The sequence below is a fragment of the Coenobita brevimanus genome, chromosome 72 (assembly GCF_032717465.1).
Source record: "Coenobita brevimanus isolate Jiangsu-jjx chromosome 72, ASM3271746v2, whole genome shotgun sequence".
NCBI lineage: Eukaryota > Metazoa > Arthropoda > Malacostraca > Decapoda > Coenobitidae > Coenobita > Coenobita brevimanus.
Window position 1 is genome coordinate 14598020 of NC_137025.1, and position 25554 is coordinate 14623573.

Here is a 25554-nt window from a genome sequence, read left to right on the forward strand (position 1 = left end):
CATTTTTAGGTTCTGAAGGCCTGGGCCCAAAGTGTCCGGACATTGGGGTGTCCGGGAATAGGGCATCCGGTTATTACAGGGATCACTGTACATGTTTTTTATTTGTGCATTTGTTCAGAATATTTACACAAGTATTTCCTACCAACAGCCATTTTATTATTGAGTTGTTCTTGAAGTAACAACTGTTGTCGGGAAAAATTGCTCATGCTTCATATTAAAGTCGTTTTTGAAGTTAGAAGTATGTTTTAAGCTACATCTCTAGTATTAACCAAAAAAATGTGTCATGCTTAGAATTCTATTTGTCTGACTGTTGGCAGATGCCTTTATCTTGTAAAGGATGGCCATATTGTCCTATGAGTTAGTTGTTTAACCCCTCCGTGACCGAAGGCCCGGAATTTTCCGTGCATGCCAGGCCGACGCCGAGACCGTTTTTTGAAGTTTCAAAAATTAATTTTCTTTTCCTGCCATATTGAAGAGAAAGTCCAGATGCACCGAACAGTGCAAATCCCAGCTTCCTAGATGCATTTTATGGCTTGCAATGGAGTGAGAAAGTTGCAGAAATATTAGCAACCGATATTGCTGCCCAGCAGCGCTGCTGCAACGCAACTGGGCAGGTGTTGTTATTTTTTTTTCTACCTCCCAAAACAATACGAATGGTGTTGAAATGATGTGCATATATGAGATTTTTTTTTTTTTTTTTTTTTTTTTTTTTTTTTTTAATGTGTCCAACTCTGGGCAAAGGCTTCAGGGCCTATATCTCACGGGCAGTAGCCTATCCCAAGGCCCAGTAGTCCTCCTACACCTCCACATGTCACCACTTCGGTGCTAATACCCACCGTCCATATTGAATACATGCTAGGGCTCTCATACAGGACTGGTGTATGGTATTAACGGTACCTAATCTGTTAGGAATGGCCGGAAAAAAAATTGTCATGAATATTTTTTCACCTTTTTGATATAAAATATGTTTATGGTAGTTTCGAGTTATTTTTTACATTATCGTTGTGCCCATGCTTGGAAAAGGGAGCAAAAGAGTTCAATTTTCAGTCCTAAATGAGAAAACTGCACGTTCTCCAAAGTTAGACTCTGCCACAGGAGAATAAAGTGGAGGGTCAGATCTGATTAGCAATGTGGAAGTTGAGTCGCAACTTCGAGCTCCCACACCACGAGCATGGCTAAAAATGATCATAATGCAGTTTCAGAAGTCTAATTATTACGGAAACAGGTACAAAGCAGAAATAAATAAGTTTACAGATGGGGGAAAACGTATTTTTTCCGTAATAACATGTTCATCTTTCGCTAGCATTTTATGTTCATCTTTATCATTTTACCTTGTTATTTTCGCAGTATATATTACTGTCTCATAAACAGGGTGGTTGTATGTGTTTTGCAAGGGAGGAAAAAGATTGTATTTTCTGTCTGGGTCGAGATAATGGATGTAACTATGTGGTTTTAGGCATGGCCACGAGCGAAAAAATCGTACATCCACTCGTCATGACAGCAGGTGGTGAACTGACAGATGATATTTGAGAAAGGGAAGTCAAGGTCAGTCTCATGTCCCAGATTTTCATTCACTTCCCAGAGGTTTTCACAGTTTTCTACAAGTTCCATTGCATCAAATGATCCAAACCATTTCAGCAAACCTGAGCAAATAGGGAAAGATACCAAGACAAAAATGTATTTTTCACTTATTATCATGTCTTTTTTTGGATGTGCCTGTATTATTTCAAAATCGTAAACAGGTGGTTGTGTGTGTTTTGCAAGAGAGGACAAAGATGATATGTTCTTTCTGGGTCGAGATAATGGGTGTAGTTGTGCTTGTTTAGGCATGGCAAGGTGTGAAAAAATCGAAAATCCACTCATCACAGCAGCAGGCTTTGAACTGCTTGATGAGGTGTATGGGAGTGTAGCATAAGTCAGTGTGAAGGCATTCAGAATGTTCGTTCACTTCCCAAAATTTTTTACAGTTTTCTATAGGCCACGCTCAAACAATGCTTGCGGCCATTGATCGGCTTAACGTCAATCGACGCCGGCAGCCACGGAGGGGTTAATGGGGAGGGGCACCAACCCTACTCCAACATTTGACGTGTGGAACAACAACTGATCATCCCCCCCCCCCATCTACAGCTAGACTCTCCAATTCCTTAAGGGGTGGCCATTTGTCTCTAGAGTTAATTGCTGCACAAGGAGGGGCAGGACCTTCTGCCGACCCACCTACTGACACACAGGGAACCATAACTCATCCATCTTTATTGTCTTGGTTTTAAAGGAACGCAAAGGCAAAGCAAGAGACCACCACCACCGTTGCCACTGAACCGTCACTGTCGCCACCACCCCAGGGTTTAGGTGGGTTGGTGAGTGGTGTGTGGGTAGGTTGGGGGCCTTGTGGCTTTATAACTAGTCCTCTGCATGCTCACTCTCTCTTTCTTCCCGAGACTGGAAGAGGGAAAAGAGAGGGAGCCCAGGTTTGAACAAACCAGTAATGGTAGACTATTGTATTCTGGCACTCTCACCACCACAACTGACAGACTAAGTGTTTCTTACTACTGTCACTTATATCTATGTTTGGTGGCCAGCCATACAGATGGTTCAATAAGAGAAGGAGGTAACTGGGTTTATGAGTGATATTAACCCCACACACACATTCTCTCTCTCTCTCTCTCTCTCTCTCTCTCTCTCTCTCTCTCTCATGTACTTACTACCATTATTGCTGCCAAGCTTTCAGAGCAGTGTGGAAGGAGGAAGCCAGAGAGGCCCTATCCTTTTGAGAGTGCCACATCTTTCCTTTGTTTGTCCTTCTCTTCATCCATCCTACCTCTGCTGCAGCAGCAGCAGCAGCAGCAGGAATGGGTTGGGGGTTGTTGGGTGCCAGGAACACACAGGAGAGATAATTGAACCTGCATTGGACAACTTCTAGCTAATGGTAGCCAGTATTATTTAGCTGAAAGTATTAGGAGCCTGGGAGTGTTAATACTTTCATCATTAACAAGAAAATGCTTATTTTGTCCCAGCACCTAGACAGTTTCACAGTGTATTCAGCTGGGAGTGATGAGCAGAATCTTGAAAATATTTAGTTGTGAGCTGATATCTCGTATTTTGTTACAGAGTGTGGCATCATGGGAAGCGGTGAAGCAGGAGAGTCAGATAAGAGGGACCGGCAAGGAATTTCTTGATGACATAAAGGAAACCAAGGCCAGAGTTAGAGAAAAGATGGATGAAATTATAGAGGTTTGTAAAATTAGAATTAGTCTGTATATATCACAAAAGGGTAATAAGGGACTGAATGTTTCACTTACTTTAATCATTTGTGCATGTGAGGTGGATCCAGGATTCCAAAGGCTTGAATGACTGAGTGCCTGTGTGTCCCATTTTGCTTGACATGCTGTTGATACTTCTCTCAGTTTTATGCTTGTCCTTTACATGTTTCAAGATTCTACCTCACCCCATCTTTAGGTAAAATAAGGATCAGGATGATGATAATGATGAATAATTTGTGTGGGTAGTTACATTTGAGATGGAACTAAGAATTCTTAAGTCTTCAATGAATAGTGAAAGGATCTAACTTATGACCTATTTCATTGACACTGTAGATGGTTCCACTATTTTATTGATTTCCATTTTATATTCTTTGATCTTACTTATCCCTTTTAGTGGAAAGTAAGGTTAAGATAATGTAATATGTGGATTCATTAAAAGAGTAGTGCTCTAACCAATATGATTCACCAAACTGATATATTGCCGATATTTGCATTTTTTCCAATACCGAACCGATACCGATATCTACTGCTGATATTGGGATATCAGATATGGACGGAAGAAACATTAATGTGACTTTTACTGAAGATTTCGTTCATTGTTTAGCCTGATTCTGTGTGAAAGAATGGTAATATTTTTGCACCCCTGGGGGTAGAGGGGTTTTTCAAGAATACTTCCCCAGTATCCCTGCTTGTCGTAAAAGGCGACTAAGAGGGTTGGCGTAGGGTTAGTGCCCCTCCCCGGAAAACAACTAACTAAAAAAACAAACAAGAAGCCTCGGACAAGGACTGACCAAACGACGACGACCCAGGACCGGACAAAGGACTTGGTAATGGCTACATGGAATGTAAGAGGAGCGATGGGGTGAAAGAGAGAGATTGTCCAGGTGCTTGAGGGTGCGAAAGTGGATGTATGTGGAATAACTGAAACAAAATGGAGAGGAGAAAGTGTGAGAGAATGGGAGTATATGTGCAGGAGTAGGTGAGAATGAGAGGGCAAAGGGAGGAGTATGTATAGTTGTGAGCAAAAGATAGACGAAGAGCATAAGACAGTATGGATCAGTTGGGTCAAGGATTGTGTGGGTAAAGTTGAAAGTTGGAATACAAATGTGGACGATTGTGTGTGTGTATGCGCCAACGCAAGATCTTGCTAGCAGAGTGAGAGAAGAGTTCTGGACAAATGTGGAAGTGTGCATGGAAAAGTTTGGAAGGAATGAGAGAGTGTTTTTGATCGGTGATATGAATGGTAAAGTTGGGAATGTGAAGGTGGATGGAATAGTTGGTGAGTGGGGTGTGCCTGCTGAGATAGATGAGAATGGCAGTGCATTAGTGGACATTTGTGCTGGAAGGGGGTTGGTGATAGCCAATACCCTCTTCAGGCATAAAATGATCCACAGGTATACATGGCGAGTGTTGAGAAGGGTGGGTGGTGAACTGAATGAAAGGAAGGCAATGATTGATTATGTGTGTGTGGATGAAAGGATGCGAAGATGTGTAATGGATGCAAGAGCTTATAGAGGTTGGGGGAGTGAACTTTCTGACCACTACTTGGTGGTGGCCAGAATTAGGATCAAAGTGAGGTGGAGGAATAGAAGAAGGGAAAGATGAGAGGAAGGAGTAGTTGCAAGGAGAGTGGAAAGGTTACAAGAGGATGAGAAAAAGGCAGAGTATAAGAGAGAAGTGGAGGAATGATTGGGCAAATATGAATTGGAGCAGATTGGGGATGTGGAAGGTGTGTGCAGGATATTTACAGAAGAAGTATGTGCAGCATGTGATGTGGTGTGTGGGGTGAAGAGAAGACGGAGGGGGGATGCAAGGAACAGCGTGGTGGACTGAAGAGGTGAGACAGGCTGTGGCACAAAAGAAGAAAGCATACAATGAATGGATGAGAAATAGGGGCATGGAAGAAGTTGAGAGGCGGAAGAGAGAGATATATGTAGAAAGAAAGAGAGAGGTGAAAAGATTAGTAAGAGAAAGAAGAGAGTGGATGAGGAATTTGGAAGGAATTTGAGTGTAAAGTGGAGGGACTGTAAGAAAATGTTCTGGAAAGAGGTGAAGAGAGTAAGACAGGGTGGAAGTGAGGTTAGCAAGGGAGTGAAAGATAAAAATGGTAGATTACTAGTGGAGAAGGGAGAAAAAGTGAGCAGAAGGGGAGAACACTTTAAGGAATTGTTGAACATAGAGGATGGAAGTAATGCGAGTATAAGTGGCTGGGAAATGGCCGGGAGAAGGAGGGAGGTGAGAAGACAGGAAGAAATCAGTAGGATAGAAGTTGTGGAAGCAATGAAGAAAGTTAAATTGGTGAAAGCCCCAGGAATTGATGGAGTGTGTGGTGAAATGCTGAAGCATGGGGGAGATATAGTAGTAGAATGGATGTGGAAGATGTGCAGATTGGCCTGGGAGGATGGTAGAGTCCCGGAGGATTGGAAGTCAGGTATAATTATTCCCTTGTACAAAGGAAAAGGGGAAAAAGAAGTATGTGGTAATCATAGAGACATTTGTCTTCTTAGTATAATAGGAAATGTGTATGGTGGGATACTTATTGACAGAGTTAGAGAAAGAAGAGAGGATTTAGTTGGAGAAGAACAGGGAGGCTTTAGGAAGGGAAGAGGTTGTGTAGATCAGATATTCATTCTGAGATCTTTAGTGGAAAAGTTTCTAGAGAAGGGAAAGAAGTTGTATGCGGCTTTCATGGATTTGGAGAAAGCATTTGACAGGGTGGATAGACAAGGATTGTGGAGAGTATTAAGAATATATGGAGTAGATGGGAAGTTGTTGCATGCTGTGAAGAGTATGTATGATGGTGCTAAGGCTGCAGTGCGTGTAGATGGTGAAGTAAGTGAATTTTTCTCTTTGGAGGTTGGGTTGAAACAGGGATGTGTCATGTCTCCATAGTTGTTCAATCTGTACATGGATGGGGTAATTAAAGAGGTACAAGGTAGGGTAGTGGATGTTGGAGTGGCCCTGGTGAGAGAGGATAGTGTTTGGAAACTCCCTGTATTGTTGTTTGCAGATGATACTGTGTTGTTGAGTGAAGACGAAGGGGAGCTGCAAGGCTTGGTGGATGAGTTTGGGAGAGTGTGTAAGAAACGGAATCTAAAGGTGAATGTAGGTAAGGGTAAAGTGATGGTCTTTGAGAGAGGTGAAGTCAGTGAATGTACAGCGAAGTTGGATGGTGAGGAATTGGAAAATGCGAGTACGTTTAAGTACTTGGGTAGTGTGATGAGTAGGGATGGAGGTTTGGAGGGTGAGGTGCTTGAAAGGGAATAGCAGGGAACAAAGGTTGCTGGTTCATTGAAAGCAGTGATAAGAAACAGGGAAGTGAGCATGGAAGTGAAAAAGTTACTACATGACAGTATTGTGATACCAACTCTAACGTATGGAAGTGAAGCTTGGACGTTGTTGGAAGGACACAAGTCAAGAGTGAGAGCAGTGGAAATGAGTTATTTAAGAGGAGCCTGTGGAGTCACATGGAGAGACAGGCTGACGAATGAGGATATAAAAGAGTGTTGTGGTGTTGATGTGGATGTGATAGGAAGCGTTATGAAGAACACACTGAGGTGGTTTGGCCATGTGGAGAGGATGGAGTGTGAAAGACTGACGAAGAGAGTGTATGCGAGTGAGGTGGAGGGGGGAAGAGGGAGGGGGAGGCCGAGGATGAGATGGAGGGATGGGGTGGAGCGGTATATGAGAGAGGGGGGTGTGAGTTGGGAGCAGGGCAGTGAAATGGTGGGGGACAGGGCGATGTGAAGGCGATTTGTTTGTGGGTACCCCAAACGGGATTGAGGCGTCTGGCAATAGATAGATAGATAGAGATAAAGTCTTGCTGAAAACTGTTAACCCATGGATTGCACAATTACCTTTTATTATCCCACCCCGTGGTGCACAAAAAATTGAAGATTTTTTTTTTTTTCTTTTAGTTTTTATTTATTATAAACTTGAATATAAACATCCAGGGCATCATTTGGTGAAAAAAAATAATTCTCTCACTCTCTCTCTCTCTCTCTCTCTCTGTCTCTTTCTCTTTGTGTAGGGCCATGCCTAAATTTGTGTAGGGATATAGTGAAAAAATGTATAAAAAAACAAATAAAAATTTGTTTTTGTTTATCACCTACTTAGTGTAGTGGTACTCTGTTTTTAGGGTAGCTCTACATTGAGTGGCAAGCCAAATGATTTCCTGTAAACCAGGAAAGCATTTACAACGCTGGGTGGTAACCTTATAGCCAACCGACACGTGTTCCCTACATGACAGCAAGTGGGTTGGCAGAGGGTGAGTGCCCCTCCCCAGAAAACAGCTAACTAAAAATATGAACAAGAAGCCTTGGACCAGGACTGACCAAAAGATGACGACTAAGGTTGAAACAAAGGGCATGATACGGATGGCAACGTGGAATGTAAGGGGTGCAAATGATGAGGTGAAAGAGAAAGAGATTGTCCAGGTGCTTGAGGGTGTGAAAATGTGGATTAACTGAAACTAGATGGTGAGGAGAGAGTGTGAGAGAATGGGAGTATGGATGGGGTATATGTGCAGGAGTAGGTGAGAGAATGAGAAGGCAAAAGAAGGAGTGTGTATTGTTGTGAGGAACAGTTGGAAGGTGAATATAAGAGAGTATGAAGCAGTTAGCTCAAAGATTGTGTGGGTAAGATTGAAAGATGGACTGCAAATGTGGGCGATTGTGTGCATGTATGTGCCAATGCAAGATCATGCAAGCAGAGTGAGAGAAGAGTTCTGGATAAATGTGGAAGTGTGCATGGAAAAGTTTGAAAGGAATGAGAAAGTGTTTTTGATTGGTGATGTGAATGGTAAAGTAGGGAATGTGCAGGTGGATGGAGTAGTTGGTGAGTGGGGTGTGCCTGCTGAGATAGATGAGAATGGCTTTGTTTTAGTGGACATTTGTGCCGGGAGGGGGTTGGTGATAGCCAATACCCTCTTCAGGCACAAAATGATCCACAGGTATACATGGTGAGTGATGAGAAGGGTGAGTGGTGAACTGAATGAAAGGAAGGCACTGATTGATTATGTGTGTGTGGATGAAAGGATGTGAAGGTGTGTAATGGATGCAAGATCATATAGTGGTTGGAGGAATGGACTTTCTGACCACCACTTGGTGGTGGTCAGAATCAAGGTCCAAGTAAAATGGAGAAATAGAAGGAAAGGACGGGAGGATAGATGCAAGGAGAGTGGAAAGGTTACAAGAGGATGAGAAAAAAGTAGAATATAAGAGAGAAGTGGAGGAACGATTGGATAAATATGGAGTGGAGCAGATGGAGGACATGGAAAGTGTGTGCAAGATATTCACAGAAGAAATAAGTGCAGCATGTGAGGTGACGTGTGGGTTGAAGAGAAGACGGAGGGGGGTGCAAGGAACAGCATGGTGGAATGAAAAGGTGAGACGGGCTGTGGCACAAAAGACGAAAGCATGTAATGAATGGATGAGAAATAGGGACGTGGAAGAAGTTGAGTAACGGAAGAGAGAGTTATTTGTAGAAAGGAAGAGAGAGGTGCATAGATTAGTAAGAGAGAGTAAGAAGAGAGTGGATGAGGAATTTAGAAGGAATTTAAGTATAAAGTGGAGGGACTGTAAGAAAATGTTCTGCAAAGAGGTAAAGAGAGTTAGACAGGGTGGCAATGAAGATAGTTGGGGAGTGAAAGATAAAAATGGTAGATTACTAGTGGAGAAGGGAGAAAAAGTGAGCAGATGGAGAGAACACTTTTAAGGAATTGTTGAACATAGAGAATGGAAGTAATGCGAGTGTAAGTGGCTGGGGAATGGCTGGGAGGAGGGAGGTGAAAAGACAGGATGAAATCAGTAGGATGGAAGTTGTGGAAGCAATAAAGAAAGTCAAAATGGGGAAAGCCCCAGGAATTGATGGAGTGTGTGGTGAAATGCTAAAGCATGGAGGAAAGAGAGTAGTAGAATGGATGTGGAAGATGTGCAGATTGGCCTGGGAGGAAGGTAGAGTCCCAGAGGATTGGAAGTCAGGTGTAATTATTCCCTTGTACAAAGGAAAATGGGAAAAAAAAAGTGTGTGGTAATCATAGGGGCATTTGTCTTCTTAATGTAACAGGAAAAGTATATGGTAGGATACTTATTGACAGAGTTAGGGAAATAACAGAGGAATTAGGTGGAGAAGAACAGGGAAGTTTTAGGAAGGGAAGAGGTGTGTAGATCAGATATTCATTCTTAAATCTTCAGTGGAAAAGTTTCTAGAGACGGGAAAGAAGTTGTATGCGGCCTTCATGGATTTGGAGAAAGCATATAACAGGGTGGGTAGACAAGGATTGTGAATGTATGGAGTATCAAGAATATATGGAGTAGATGGGAAGTTGTTGAAGGACATGAAGAATATGTATGAGGGTGCTATGGCCGCAGTGTGTGTCGATAGTGAACTGTGTGAATTTACTATATGAAGGTTGGATTGAAATAGGGATGTCATGTCTCCATGGTTGTTCAATCTGTATATGGATGGGGTTATAAAAGAGCTACAAGGTAGGACAGTGGATGTTGGAGTGGCCCTAGTGAGAGAGGACAGTGTTTGGAAATTTCCTGTACTGTTGTTTGCAGATGATACTGTGTTGTTAAGTGAAGACAAAGGGGAGCTGCAAGGCTTGGTGGATGAGTTTGGGTCTGGGAGAGTGTGTAAGAAATGGAATCTAAAGGTGAATGTAGGAAAGAGTAAAGTTATGGTCTTCGACAGAGTGGAGTCAGTGAATGTACAGTGAGGATGGATGAGGAGGAAATGGAAAATGTGAGTGCATTTAAGTACTTGGGTAGTGTGATGAGTAAGGATGGAAGTTTAGTGGGTGAAGTGCTTGAAAGGGTGCAACAGGGAAGAAAGGTTGCTGGTTCCTTGAAAGCAGTGATAAGAAACAGGGAAGTGAGTATGGAAGTGAAAAAGTTACTACATGACAGTATTGTGATACCAACTCTAACATATGGAAGTGAAGCTTGGACTTTGTTGGAGGGACAGAAGTCAAGAGTGAGAGCAGTGGAAATGAGTTATTTGAGAGGAGCCTGTGGAGTCGCATGGAGAGACAGACTGACAAATGAGAAAGTGAAGGAGCGTCGTGGTGTGGATGTGGATGTGATAGGAAGCGTTAGGAGAAACACACTGAGGTGGTTTGGACATGTGGAGAGGATGGGGAGCGAGAGAATAATGAGGAGAGTGTTTGTGAGTGAGGTGAAGGAGGGGAGAGGGTGAGTTAGGCCAAGGATGAGATGGAGGGATGGATTGGAGAGGTATATGAGAGGGGGGGGGGGTTGAGCTGGGAGCAGGGCAATGAAATGGCAGGAGACAGGGCGACATGGAGGCAATTTATTTGTGTCCACCCCATTCGGCATTAAGGCATCTGGCAATAGATAGATATACCTGGTTAATTCCTGGTCATTCTTTTCAGCCATTTTTCCATGCCTGTTACTCGTGATTGTTTCAGTTTGATACTTCTGTTGCTTTGACCATCATTGGGGAATCCTGTGAGCTCACCATCACTGGATGTAAACAAGGAATTGCTTCTCTCCGCCATGATACAGTCTTACAAATTTTTAACCGTCACTGTGTTTTACTCTTATTTGACCCACACCTCTGGCTTGTTTTCACTCAGAAGTGACAGGACCATCACTCCTGTATTCAGTTCGCATATTCACAACAGGCGTGCTACTTTTTTCACCACCGATTTTGCATTATTTTCCCAAGATCTGTATGGAACTCTACCTCTGACGATATACTGTGTGTGTGTGTGTGTGTGTGTGTGTGTGTGTGTGTGTGAACAATATAAACAGTGAGCCCAGTGCATGAGGCCTGGGGTGGCATTTGTTTGCAATATTATTTTAGGCTCATCACTGCTGTGCTTTGATTTCTTGCTACAGTGTGTTGATAGTTATAATATACGGTAATCCCTGTAATACCCAGATGCCCAATTCTCAGACACCCCAATTCCTGGACATTTTGGGCCTGGGCCTGCAAAACCCCAAAATGGCCAAAAAACGTAAAAAAGCAAAAAAGTATCCCATGTTTTTTTCAACCGTATTTTGAACTCGGCGCGCAGCACCGAACAGCTGTATTTTGCCGCGTAGTTCCACCGATGTCTGGCTGGGCGACACTGCCTCCTCCCCATTTCCTGCCTACCCATCATCATGAGTGCACACTCGTCACCATGGCCGCCCACATGCTCGCTTTTGTGGTGGTGCCCTATTTGCTGCAGGCCCTGTTGTTCCTTTGCTGCCTCTTACTTATGCGTGTGACGATGGCCCCACCACCCAAGAAGAGGAAACGAGTGGTTCTGACTCTGGAGAAGAAGAGGGAGATATTGGACAAGGTGGATGCGGGTTGGTCAACATCCCACATCCTCTGAGAATTCAACCTGGCCCGCTTTACCTTGTTTGATATCAAGAAATCCCTTGACAAACTCACCCAGTACATGGCTGACTTTGCATCGGAGACCAAACGCAACATGCAGAGGGAGGTTATGAACTCTCCCAGGTTTGCAGAAATTGACTGCTCCACGCTGATTTGGTATCGTCAACAACGTCCTGCTGGTATGCTGGTGCATAGTGTGGAGTTGAAGGCTGCTCTCGAGAAGTTTGCAAGGTTACACGACACCTCAGACTTCAAGGCATCCGAGGGTTGGCTCTTTGCTCTCAAGTAACAGCATGGACTTACCAACCGTAAGGCCCATGGCAAAGCTCTTTACGCCAACGAGGAGGGAATAGAGGAGTTTCGACAGAAGGTGAAGGGCTTGATCGACAGGGAGAGCCTCACTCTCGGTCAAGTCTTCAACGCTGACGAAACTGGTCTATTCTGTTGCTTGCTGCCAATGAACACTCCAGCAGAGGAGACAGAGAAGCATGTACCTGGCTGCAAGCTCTCCAAGCAACAGATATTTGATTTGTGTTGTGCCAGTGCTAATGGCATGCACCGGCTCAAGCCCGTTATTGTTGGCCATGCAAAGCAGCCTCACTGCCTTCATGAGGTGATGGATGCCCTTCCTGTTGCGTGGTATCATTCTGTGAAGGCTTGGTTCACAGCCAAGATCTTCAAAGACTGGTTTCACTAGCACTTCATCAAAGAGGTCATCCATTATCAGACGAACACTCTGGGAATCCTGTGCAGCCAGGTAAAGGTTCTCCTTCTCTTGGACAATGCACCTGCACATCTGTCCAACAAGGAGTTGGTGGCTGAGAATGGCCGCCTTTGGTGCTTGTTTTTGCCACCTAATACAACTGCTCTCATCCAACCAATGGACCAAGGAGTGATCATGGCAATGAAGAGGCTGTACCGTCGGAAGTTCCTGGACGAGGTGATGGTTGTTCTCAAGGACGAGGACGAGCGAAGGGAGGGACGGGACACATGAGGCCAGCAGACAGTGGAAAACCTTCGTCGCTACAACCTCAAGTCAGCCATCTATAACTGGGCCAGTGCATGGAGGGAAGTCTTTGTCAAGACTCCGGAAAGTGGTTGGTCTCGTCTGCATCTCGGAGCCAACGTGGTGCATCACATTCTAGGTTTTGATGCAGATGACTTCCATGCGTGTCTTCATGCAACTGGCAACGAGATGGGTGTGGACAAAGTGCGTGAGTGGTTGGATGATGACGAGGGCAACCCTGGGTGTCAGATCATGTCTATTGAGATCGCATCTTTAGTTGCAGGTACAAGTACAGTACTCAGCTTGAAGATTCAGACGAGGACAGCGAGGATGATGAGGATTCCTCTCATTGCACCACTACTCCAGCCATCCCCAAGCTGACCACTCACAGGGAACACGTCGAGTTTGTTCTGGACTATGTTGAACACCCAGACTGCGACCGGGAGATAGGACCCCTGGGACCTGGGGAGGAAGTGCTCCTTTTAGGCAGCGCATCATCACTCGCCAGAATTGCTGTTCCTTACATCAATCGACCATTGGCAGTTTCTTCAGGCCCGTGACCCCTCCCGTGCCCAGCCCTGGCTACACACCATTGCCTCCTCAAGACAGGCCTTCCACCTCGGAGCCACAGCCCAGCACATCGGCCATGGTGGAGTCGCCACTGGACGTGAGTTTGTGGCTATCTTCGGAGTCGTCTGCAGTGAGTAGTCCATCACCACGTCCCAGTGACGCGCCCCTTGGCTGCCTGCAATGCCTACTCTTAGACTCTGACAGTGAGTAAACAGCAAAAACTTGCCACTAGACCACAAGGGAATTTACAGTGTTGTGCAGTGTTAAGAGCAGAATATGCAGTGTTAAGAAATTAGAAATCAGAGTGCAAAGGCTTAAGTTCAGAGTCTACTGTACACTGATGAGTTTCAAGTGCAGAGCAAGTAAGTAAAGAATGTGCAGTGTTAAGAAATTAGAATTCAGAGTCCAGAGGCTTATGTGCAGAATGCAACACTGGTGAGTTTCAAGTGCAGAGCAAGTGAGAAAAGAATGCACAGTGTTAAGAAATTAGAATTCAGAATGCAAAGGAGTAAGTGCAGTGCAAGACTGGATTAATGTACATGCTTCAGGTGCACCTTCGTACTGTCAGAGTCTGAGAGGAGACGGGTTATTCTTCGCGACGGCCACGGATATGTTGTAAGTACCATGGATACTGCTAAATATTTTCCATACTCACTTCCAAATCGTCATTCTTTGGTTCCTTTCCATTTATTTCATGCTTTCTGTCCCTCATTTGTGTGAATTGGGTCTTAAATAGGTGCTATGTGTGTCTGGTAGGGAGTTATGTGTGTGGTTTTCCGAGTTAGGCTGGGTTAGGGTCCGTAAGTACATATCTGGGAGTGTATCGGTACACGGCTAGCACTAAATATCGTGCCACCGCTAGCACCAATAAAATGTATCGTCGCACTGCTGGCCACCAATTTAATGTAGCCGTTAAGAGTAGCAGTTGACTACATATTAAGTGTTCTGCTGATATAGTATAACTAGACCACCGTGTTGGATCGACGACACTGTCTGTAGTACACGTCAGCTACTCGCCGTCACTGCCCGACACTTCCCACCAAAGGTCCTCTGCCACGAGAAGATGGAAGCTGGTCTGTTATTAAGTGGTAGCGTAAGGTGACAGAAATGAGCTGATTAAATCTCTCTTTATTGGGTACAGAATAATATAACTGCGACCCGAGAGATATGTAGGAGCGACACCACCTCCCTTTAAAACTGTCAAACGGCCTCTCTGACGCTGTACAGTCACCGAGCCGGACAAGGGCGCGGTGCTGAGGTCAGCTAAAAAGTGAGGTGCCGAGCATTACATATACTCTGGGCTTATGCAAAAAGTAGAGATAAATGACAACTCTACTAGCACATTATACACCTCTGTAAAATGGTATTAAGTACATTCACATATACCAACATAATAAATGGTTCCCCAGGACTTTACACTTACGCACTATTCAGATATCTTTTCACTTCTCCTAACCTTCATTTTATAATTGAAACAGGGTGGCCCTTGTGGTCTGCCATCCACCTTCTTCTTATACCACAGCTAACAGCGAAATGATATTTGGTTGTTCATCATTCACACTTCATTACACACTGTTAATTATGACTAAACAGCTTTAAAAATTATTATGTAAAATGTGTGATACTACAACTTCATTTGGAAAAAGATGTTGACACCAGAACATCGCTCGGCCACACCATAGACGTCCTCGTCGACATTGTTGTCCTAACTACCGTGTATCCTAACCAGAGTGTAGGGTAGCTAACTATTCAGGAACATCCACTTGCAATCTGCGAGTACGGACACGTGGTATCAGTGGGTTCCTTAATTGGCGCCTTAAATAGTAGCCTAAAACACAAACACAGGACAAGACCACAATAAGTAGAAGACCAACGTCAGGACCAAAATAGGAAGGAGAAAGGTATGAAGGAAGATAAGATAGTACATAAGGCTCTAAATCAGTCCTGTTCAGGTGGGAGAGGAAGGTAAGCTCCTTTCATACATGAGACAGCCTGTTCACATTCAAGGAAGTAACATTGAATGAAGGTAAAAAGGGTCGTAACTGGGATGAGAAGTTCACTGTCAAAGGTAGATGATGCTTGCTAGGCAGAACTGCTATCTCTTTACTGTGTAACTCACAAAAATCAGGTGCAACATAGTACCCCTTTACTGTAAGGAATTGATTCCGCGAGGCACAAATCACAGTTACATCCTCTGTCTCAGGAAAGTAAAAGTACTGTTTCGCATGAATATGAGCATGGAAAACTGACTTCAACTGAATGGGTTGGAAGGTGCAACGTTGCAGAGCAGAGGAAGTATTTGAGTCCGACAAGGCCCTCTTACACTCCTCTACCTTTAATGGTACGAAGACAAAATGCAAAGCAGGACATACATGGAGATCAAGAAATGAGGCCTTACACTTCTCAAATTCATCCACAGTCGTTTCTGCTACATATTTCTTGTCATCTGAGACAACTAGCACCTCTGGACCCTCTTCAATAACAACAAGTGTATTATTAGCAGTAGCAAAAGGGAAGGAAATGAACCGCCATGCCTGGTATATTACAGCATTCCTCATAGGTACTCAAAGAGTGGCATAAGTCCATGCTTCCACATAGCTATATCAAGTGCATTTGTTAGTATATTAGTAGGCAGCAATAAAGCATTAACCCTGTTCAAACTTGCATCGATTAAGCCGTCCACCATATTGGCTGCATGCTTCTCCAAAGCAGTGGTTGACTCGTCGAGAGCATGTAAGTACTCAGCGAATAACACCAAGTTAGCAAGGGTTTGTAGATTAATTTGGATGTTGTTCACAAGCTCTACTAGATGGTTGGTAGTCCTATTTATCTCGTTAGCTTTGTTAGTGAAACTCATCTAACTGTTTATACACATGCATGATTAATCTATTATTGGCTTTAGCGGCCAGTGTCAAGTCATGCATCTGTCTACCCAATTGCACTACATCCTTATCTAATGCCATACCAAAGAGTTATCCACGTCCTCTCTTAGTACGTGCATGGACATGCGTGGAAAGATCAGAGTGTACGTTAGGTAAAGCTACATGCAAGTTAGTGAGCCTGTCGGTGAGCCTGTCTATATGCCTAGTCTGAAGCTCAACAAAGCTTCAGTGTCAGAGTTTGTCAATCGTGGGTTTCGATTAAACATCTTTCCCACTTCCAATAGTTGCTGTCTGAGATTCGACAAGCCCTTGGAGACCTCCTTGACAATATCTGGCGTTTGGAGATAGCCTTCCATTGGATAGTAGATGCATACTGCATCTTCCACTACCACAACTTCTCCAAGTGGGCTCTTCAGTGCTCCTGGCATTAACGCAGTCGTGTCCATGTCCGATGTCGTTCCATAGGTCCACCCCAAGCAACGCACGAGGAGTTTGAGCCACAGCCACATTTTTTTCTGCAAGAGTAGATACTCCCTTAATCACTCTTGTTGTGGGATCGTAGCTTGCTGCGATACTCTTGGTTAGGGACAGGTACGGATGACGACATAGACTGCGACGAAGACAGAGGGCACAACACATCAGACGATAGGCCTAGCTCTTGACTTACTAGTTTGATCCTATCAGCATGTACTGCCTCCTGAGTTCCATTAGCTTCATCCTTTATTCTATAAGTATTTCCACGTACTCGTTCCACAACGGTATATGGTCCGCGGAACTTAGGTCTGAGCTTGGAAATTCTCTCAGGGTTGTGGATTATGACCTTCTGGCCTGCCTGTAACGTCTTTTCTTGACTACCTTTGTGTTGTTTCGCCATCATCTCCGCTCTTAAGGCTTTTAATCTTTTCCGTACTTCACTGTGTATAAATTGGAATTTCAACAACTGTACCTTTGCGTAGTCTTCTTCGTTGTCTACTGGAGTAGGAGGTCCAGCCAACAAATCGTAGGGTAACACTTGCTCTTCTCCATAAAGGATATAATGAGGAGACTTCCCAGTTGATGAATTTTCTGAGGAGTTGATGGTCGCCGCTACGTGGTAACCAGTCTTCCCAGTTATCCTCCTGATTTGAGGTTATTACTGGTCTCAAGACTTCCAGTATCTTCCTGTTTGTTCTCTCCACCAGGCCATTGCTCTTAGGACTGTAAGGTGTTACAAAAACTTGCTTTACTCCATACATACGACAGATTTCTTGTAACACCTGGTTACGAAATTCACTGCCATTATCGCTGAGCAATACCTTAGGTGTAGAGTATGGACAAATCACTGAAGTCACAAAAGCGTGCGCCACCTCCTCTGAAGTTTTCGTCTGTAAAGGTGCTAAAACAGTGAATCGTGAGAAATGGTCCACTGCCACCAGTACATAACTTGAACCTTGACGACTTCTCGGCAACGCTAAGAGATCAATGGAGACTGTATCCCAGGGTTTTTCCGGTAGAGGATACTCTTAAGATGGGAGTCGAAAGTCCCGTCGTTCCTCGTATTTCCGCGCATTTGACACATTGACTGACGTGGGCTTCTATGTCCTTCCTCATGGTCGGCCCATAGTATTTCTTTCTCGCCTCACGTATGCATCTATCGCGACTGGGGTGACCCGCTTGAGGTACATCATGAACTAACTGTAGCACGGCTTGCTGTAAGGTAGCAGGAACAACCAACTGATATGCAGTGTCCTTCCCAGATGACTTGAGACCACATCGCATCATTACGTTGTTCCGCTTTTACCGTGTCGGAGGAATACTCAGCAAGAGCAACATCCTCGGCTGTGGTAGCAGCAATGTTTCTTCTCAACGCGTCGGCTACAACATTTTGACGGCCTGATAAATATCTGACCTCTGGATCAAACTCCATTACCTTGCCAAACCAACGCGCAACCTTACCGTGCAAGTTTTTTTCTTTAAACAAGTCGCGTATGGGTGCATGATCAGTTAAACAATTATCCGGTAGCCAAAAATAATATCCCGGAAATGTCCTAACGCCCACACGACTGCTAATGTCTCCAAATGTGTCGTCGAATAGTTCTTCTCTGGGGGTCTTAATGCCCTACTAGCATACGATATGGTATGTGTCTTTCCTTGCTCATCCTTCTGCTGTAACACCACTCCCAGACCCAGACCTGAGGCGTCCGTGCACAGACAGAAAGGGTGAATATAATCAGGAAACGCTAATACGGGTGTTTCTGACATGGCTTGTTTGAGCTCATTGAAGCTTTTCTCTTCCGAGGGTCTCCATTTCCATGCAGCGTCCTTCTTAAGTAGCATTGTTAAAGGTGATGCTATGATGGCATACCTGTGGACAAAACTCCTATAAAAGCCAGTGAGGCCTAGGAACGATCTTATCTGATCCTTGTTCTGTGGTGTAGGAAAATAGGTCATCTAGATACGCTAAGACATCTCGCCCTAACATCTCGCCAAACAATTGGTTTATCATCTGCTGAAATGTTAAAGGAGCATTACTCAGTCCAAAAGGCATCCGGAGAAATTCAAAGTGCCCACGGTGAGTGCTAAAAGCAGTAATGGGACGCGACTCTTCGGTCAGCTCCACCTGCCAATACCCTGATGCTAGATCCAGACAAGTAAACACATCCGGTACTGTTACCTTGTTCACTTGCCGAAAATCCACAACAGGTCTCACACCACCGTCCTTCTTAGGCACTAGAAAGAGTGGTGCATTCCACTGCTTCCCTTTGGCTGTGCGGTAGACGGTATGCGGGCACATAAATTGGATTTGTACCAGGGCACAAACCAATATGATGCTTCACCCTATCCGTCCTACCCAGCGCTTCTCCTGGAAGTGCTACTACGTCGGAAAATTCTCTAAGGAGGGCTAGGAGTCGTGTTTTATGGTCTACATTATCCGTGACCTTCATGTATCGCTCCAGCTGTTTTTCCTTAGCCAGACGTACGGGTTCCGACTGAGTCCTTGCTTGAGATGTAACTACAGGAGAGATCACCGGCACGTCGTCGACTTCCTTTATGGGGGCACCATAGCACATCAAGTCGCCTATATAACAACGATCTCTGAGCTTAACTGCGCCACCACTCATATTTGCGATGAAGAGGGGCGTCTTCTGGTCTTGGCCAACGCTAGTCAGAGTCGATTCCAGCGACAATGCCTTATGTTCACAGTCTCAGTTAAGCACGCTACATCAGTTCCCACCGACACGTCAGGTACTCGGACAGGAATTTTACAGACAGTTTGACTGGGTAAGTGGTGATTACCACTCACTATAGCCCTGACTTTCTTCCAGTCCATACCCTCCGCTTCATGTGCATCCGGGGACTCTCTTGACGCTTCACTTGTCGGGGTCACAACTGGTTGGACGGCTCCTGATTGGATGCCAGTTCCAGTTCGTGTTGCTGAGGGATTAAGGCCTACAAACTCCTTCCCATTAAAGGAAATGGAATGTCTTTGAGGGTGTATTACTATCATACTCCTCCATGGTCTCAAAGCCTAACAGCCCATCAGCTGGCAGAGGAAAATCCTCAACCACATAAAACGTAGCACGTAACACAGGAGATCGTTTATCTGCCCTCAATGTCAACGGCACCTGGCTTACAATCTTCATTCTACTCCCTGTCACACCTGTCAACATTACATCAGGTGGTGATAATGTCCAGTTTGTTAGAGGCATTTCACTTTTAAGTCTTTCCAACGCTTTACTAGAAATAATGTTTGTACATGCCCCTGTATCTACGGTCAGGGACAGTTGGCCTTTCTCTATGATCCAAGGAATAGATAATAAGTCCACCTTAGTAATAGCTGCCACACACGCATCGGTGGATTTTACTATTTTAATTACTTTTGCGCGCGGCCCTGAGCTTCCCCCGAACTAGCTGGGTTCCTTAGTTTCTTCCTCTTTTCAATGATAAAGGGGCAGCAGTCCGTTTCATGAGGACAATGCCCATGTATGACACACCATCTTTTCACCTCTGGCTTAACAGCCTTGGTCCTTTGCTGTGGAGAACTAGTAACTGTGTCTCTCCAGCCCGAAGTTTGCAAGGCTTTGCTAGCTTCTGCATAGCATATGCCTGCCTTCGCCAAAGCCTGACTTTCAGTACAGTTAGGATGCTGCTGTACTATATCAGTAGCCAGATTAGGTACAGGTATCTGCCACAAAGGAGGAGGGTTAGTCTGACCTTGCACGCCCATATTGTTAGTCATGCCCCAGGTATTTGGATAAGGACCCTGGATTTGCATGCCAATATTAGTATTCATGCCCCATTGATTAAGATTCTGGGTTTGCATGCTAATACCATCTGTGTTTATACCCCATGCATTTGAAGAAAGAACAGAAAATAAATTCTGTCCAGAACCTTGTGGTGTACTAAAAATATCTGAAGTATACACAGGTATGTGAGTGGTTGTAGTACTATCACTAATGACTGGATTTTGCATATCCTCAGTGACCAAAGGTACTGTTATAGTCTCAACTTTCACAGTCTCCTCACTAGGATTACCCTCATTAGCAAGACTAGTGGCCATTTTGGATCTAACTGTTTGCTCTGGGACTGTTGAATAAGTATGACCAGAACGCAAATGCAAACGTTCAAATCCTCATCCAGTCTTTCAGAAATATCCTCATCACCTTGATCCTCAATATGTCCTTCACTCATTTAATATGTCTGTGCACTTTTATTTGAGGTATCAACCCACTCATAAAATTCTGAGTCTAGTGGGATTGGCTATCTCTATTTCCCTAATTCTATGTCCCCACTTTTTCACTGTATCCATCCAACCTTGTCAGTAATATTCCCCTCCCAGTTACAGGAAGATAAACTGACATAAAAAAAAGGATAGTTATGGTAAGTGACAGAGAATGGAACACATATAAATACACAGAAAGTATATTTATTTCAAGGGAATTCTGAGAAACCTTTATTTCCACTCATCAACTAACTAACGTGTGTTGATTCAAGTGTGTGTGTGTGTGGATAATGCATGGACACTACCTAGATGAAAGTCCAGGATGATGTTCCACATTCCACGTTCCACACTCCACCAGACTCCTCCAACCACACGACAGCCCTATCGCTGTGGGAGTTAGCAGCACGCCAGGCAGTGACGCCACTTGACGCACCACATACGATCGTGGCACCACATACGCCCGCTCTCGCTCTCCCTCGGCTCGCTGCGGCCGTCCGCGCCTCTGGAGTTGCCAGAAGTCGCTCGCTAGTTGACCCACTCCTCACCGCACTGGCTTGAACTCTCCTTATCTCGCCTCTCACACACGAGAGCAAGATTCTTGCCAGTTTGCGTTTGAAGATGGAGATATCTCGCACACCACAGGGCGAGATAACTGCCAGTTTGTGCTTAAGATAGGAATCTCGCACTGGCAGAATAATGGGAGAAATTAATATTCACCACTCCAGTTTATCTGCTCCACTTAACTCACTAGTAATTAGTCCCCTTACAATAGTAGAGTAAGATTTTCTGTTTCACCTTCAGGAACGAGCGATTGCAAGGGTTACTGGTTCACAGCATAAAGCCCTTTAGCACGTATCGTATCCCAGCACTGAGCACCAATTTAATGTATCGGTACACGGCTAGCACTAAATATCGTGCCACCGCTAGCACCAATAAAATGTATCGTCACACTGCTGGCCACCAATTTAATGTAGCCGTTAAGAGTAGCAGTTGACTACATATTAAGTGTTCTGCTGATATAGTATAACTAGACCACCGTGTTGGATCGACGACACTGTCTGTAGTACACGTCAGCTACTCGCCGTCACTGCCCGACACTTCCCACCAAAGGTCCTCTGCCACGAGAAGATGGAAGCTGGTCTATTATTAAGTGGTAGCGTAAGGTGACAGAAATGAGCTGATTAAATCTCTCTTTATTGGGTACAGAATAATATAACTGCTACCCGAGAGATATGTAGGAGCGACACCACCTCCCTTTAAAACTGTCAAACGGCCTCTCTGACGCTGTACAGTCACCGAGCCGGACAAGGGCGCGGTGCTGAGGTCAGCTAAAAAGTGAGGTGCCGAGCATTACATATACTCTGGGCTTATGCAAAAAGTAGAGATAAATGACAACTCTACTAGCACATTATACACCTCTATAAAATGGTATTAAGTACATTCACATATACCAACATAATAAATGGTTCCCCAGGACTTTACACTTACGCACTATTCAGATATCTTTTCACTTCTCCTAACCTTCATTTTATAATTGAAACAGGGTGGCCCTTGTGGTCTGCCATCCACCTTCTTCTTATACCACAGCTAACAGCGAAATGATATTTGGTTGTTCATCATTCACACTTCATTACACACTGTTAATTATGACTAAACAGCTTTAAAAATTATTATGTAAAATGTGTGATACTACAACTTCATTTGGAAAAAGATGTTGACACCAGAACAGGAGGCATATTCCCAATTCCCAGACAGACCCAATTTCTGGACATGCCTTTGGCTCAATTACATAGGGTATTGGAGGGATTACTGTACAGAAGGCTCTCGATCTTCGATCGGTTTGGGGACCGAAAAGAAACGATCGAAATGCGATTTATCGAAGTGCGAATTGATAAACTTATGGGAAAAAAATAAATGGGACTGGCGTGTCACTGACAAACCTACATCAACTTTTTTGTATACCTGTACACTTATACCCACCCAAAATCTTAACTATCTATCTATCTATTTGACACCTCAGTCCCGTTTGGGGTGGCCACAAACAAATTGCCTCCATGTCGCCCTGTCCCCCGCCATTTCACTGCCCCGCTACCAAGTCACCCCCCCCCTCTCTCATATACCTCTCTACCCCATCCCTCCATCTCATCCTCGGCCTCCCCCTCCCTCTTCCCCCTTCCACCTCACTTACATACACTCTCCTCGTCAGTCTTTCACCCTCCATCCTCTCCACGTGGCCAAATCTTAACACAGCCATATATTTGCTTATATTTATTACATATTTACTTACTGTTAGCAATAAATGTAAGAAATACAGGCTGCACACACTTTAATGTAGAAAGAATGAAGCTCATGTGGTGAGTGTTGGGTTCCGAGACAATTCACTGTCAAGTCAATTTGCCGTCAAAACATGGACGATTCCCCGTCAGGACAATTCGCACCCTGGATGATTCCTCGTCATTCTGTACATATAGTATACTTATTATCAATTAATGAATACTTTAATAATTATATTTCAGGGGGATCCATCAGAGTCTATGTTCAATAGCGTAGGCTTTGGATATTACAGTATTTATTAGTTGCACCTTTAGTCAATAATTGACTTGTTTTTTCCTCGCTGTAGTCACCTTCGAATTATATTCTAGCATCACTCATAGCTGTCTTCATTAATGACGGTGAACTGTCTTGTTATTGTTATGATGGCGAATTGACTTGATGGCGAATTGTCCTGACCGGTTCCAAGGTGGTGGTTGAGTCACTGTTACCAGCCACCACTGCCATCATTCGCGCTCACCCCAATCCTGTTTGAGTGAACACCTGCTTCTATATCCTTGTTCCAATCACCATGGCCACTGCTGTTGATGCTTTCACTGCCTCCATTATCACAAAAAAGATTTCAGACATTTAAATGAGGGCAAGCTTCACCAAGGGGCCGGTAGGTGGCATGACAGATGAACAGATGAGCTTCGACTTGTGCTCGCAGCTCGGCATGAGTGATCGAAGCACGACTTTTGAAATCGAAGCACAAATTTTGGACGAGCAGGCGAGTCTGATCGAAGTATGAAATATTGGAATAAGATTAATCGAAGATCGAGAGCCTACCGTATACATTTTACATATCCTAGTGTTTTATGATTGTGTAAGTAATAGTAACATGACGAAGAGTTTCAAGTATGAGGTAAGCCTGAGATGTAACTGCCAGTTAAGAATGATGTGTGGAGGGGAGGTTGGGTAGGGGTAGGGGTGAGGGTTGGGAGCTAGGGTGGAGGTGGGTGGAGCTCATTTTGTTCCCTCATCCCCTCTTCCCTGGGTATACAGGGGTAGGAAGAGGGCACCACTGAGCGGAAATTAATGCTCATGAGGGTACATACATTATAGCAGTACAGTATAAAATATAATTGTAATCATACTCAGCTAGTTTAGGTACCACCTCAAAAGCCACAAACTTGACAATCATGCAGAACTAGGGTACAGTAGTCAGAGCACTAGGGCATGGAGCACTGAGGAAGTCACAAAGGCTGTCACAGCACTATGGCAAATAAGCAAAGCACTGGTTGGGGGGGGCAGGTTGTGTAGGCTCTTTGGGTGGAATGCTTCCACAATGCATCGTGATTGGCTGCCATGTATTGCATTGCTGTGGGGTCTGCCCGTGGGCCATTTGGGTCCTGTGTCTAAGCCAGATGATACACATTACTGCCGAAAAATTCTCAGTACTGCAAAGTGCTTCCCATCTTGGTGCCAGATATTGCCAAATTCTGCAGGATATTGTTTAACAGAGCTGAGCAAAATGAACAAGATATTGGATTGGGCCAGATATTGTGATGACAGATTGATAGTTTACTGTGTTAACCCTTCGAACCTTTCAGTATATCCATCATCCAATCCTACGTTGCCCCATGAGGAGCGTAGGAGCCTGGGGCTAGGCAGTTGGTCCTGACATTTAAGATGAGAGTGCCCACCCTCACTCATCCCTGAGTGGCATTACATGAGCAATAAACCCCAACCATCCCTTGGATATAAACTTCACCGGCTCAATCCGATTGGAGCACAATAATTACCCACTAAACCACCAGGCGCCAAAATTTGGTTATATGGTTACCACCCAGCGTAGTAAATGGTTTCCTGGTGTACAGGAAACCATTTGGCTTGTCTCTTAGTGTAGAGTCACCCACAGGCAGAAGGAAGAGGAAAGAATGAAGGAATGAAAGACAGAAGAGGGAGTGTAAAGTCACCTGCGGGCAGAAAGACGAGGAAAGAATGAAGGAAAGAAAGACAGAAGAAGATGGAAGGAAAGAAGGATGGAGGAGAGGACAGGGCAGACACCCGAGGGCAGCACTACATTGAGTGAGTGGATGGTATATATATATATACATATATATATATATATATATATATATATATATATATATATATACAGTAGAACCTCTCTCATTCGGACTATATGGGGGGAAGGGTTGTCCGAATTAGCAGATTGTCCGGACCATCAGGGTAATCTTCAGTTCATACCAAACTCTATCTACATATGGTATGTTTGTTAATTATTAACATATGTGGCATATGTCAACCCTACGTAACTGCAAAAGATGAAAGGATACCGGTACTAAAATAACGAAACTAATCATGTAAGATAGTTTTGTAATGCATAATTTACAGGTAAGGCCATGACAAGAAACTAGCCTACATTTTTAATTGTAGTAAGTGACTGAGGCCCGTGTAGGCAAAAATATAAATTAATTAATTAACTGTAATATTTGGAATAAAAATAAAACTTATGTAGGCAAAAAA

The 25554-nt window shown here is 44.2% G+C and overlaps 1 protein-coding gene across 1 annotated transcript in view; it reads left to right on the forward strand.

The window, feature by feature from the left end:
* Positions 1–25554, forward strand: part of CLS (cardiolipin synthase) — an 85446-nt gene that overhangs the window by 15070 nt on the left and 44822 nt on the right. The window contains exon 3 of the mRNA XM_080278074.1: positions 3106–3228. Within this exon, the coding sequence (XP_080134200.1) occupies positions 3106–3228 (123 nt within the window). The remainder of the gene's footprint in view (positions 1–3105; positions 3229–25554) is intronic.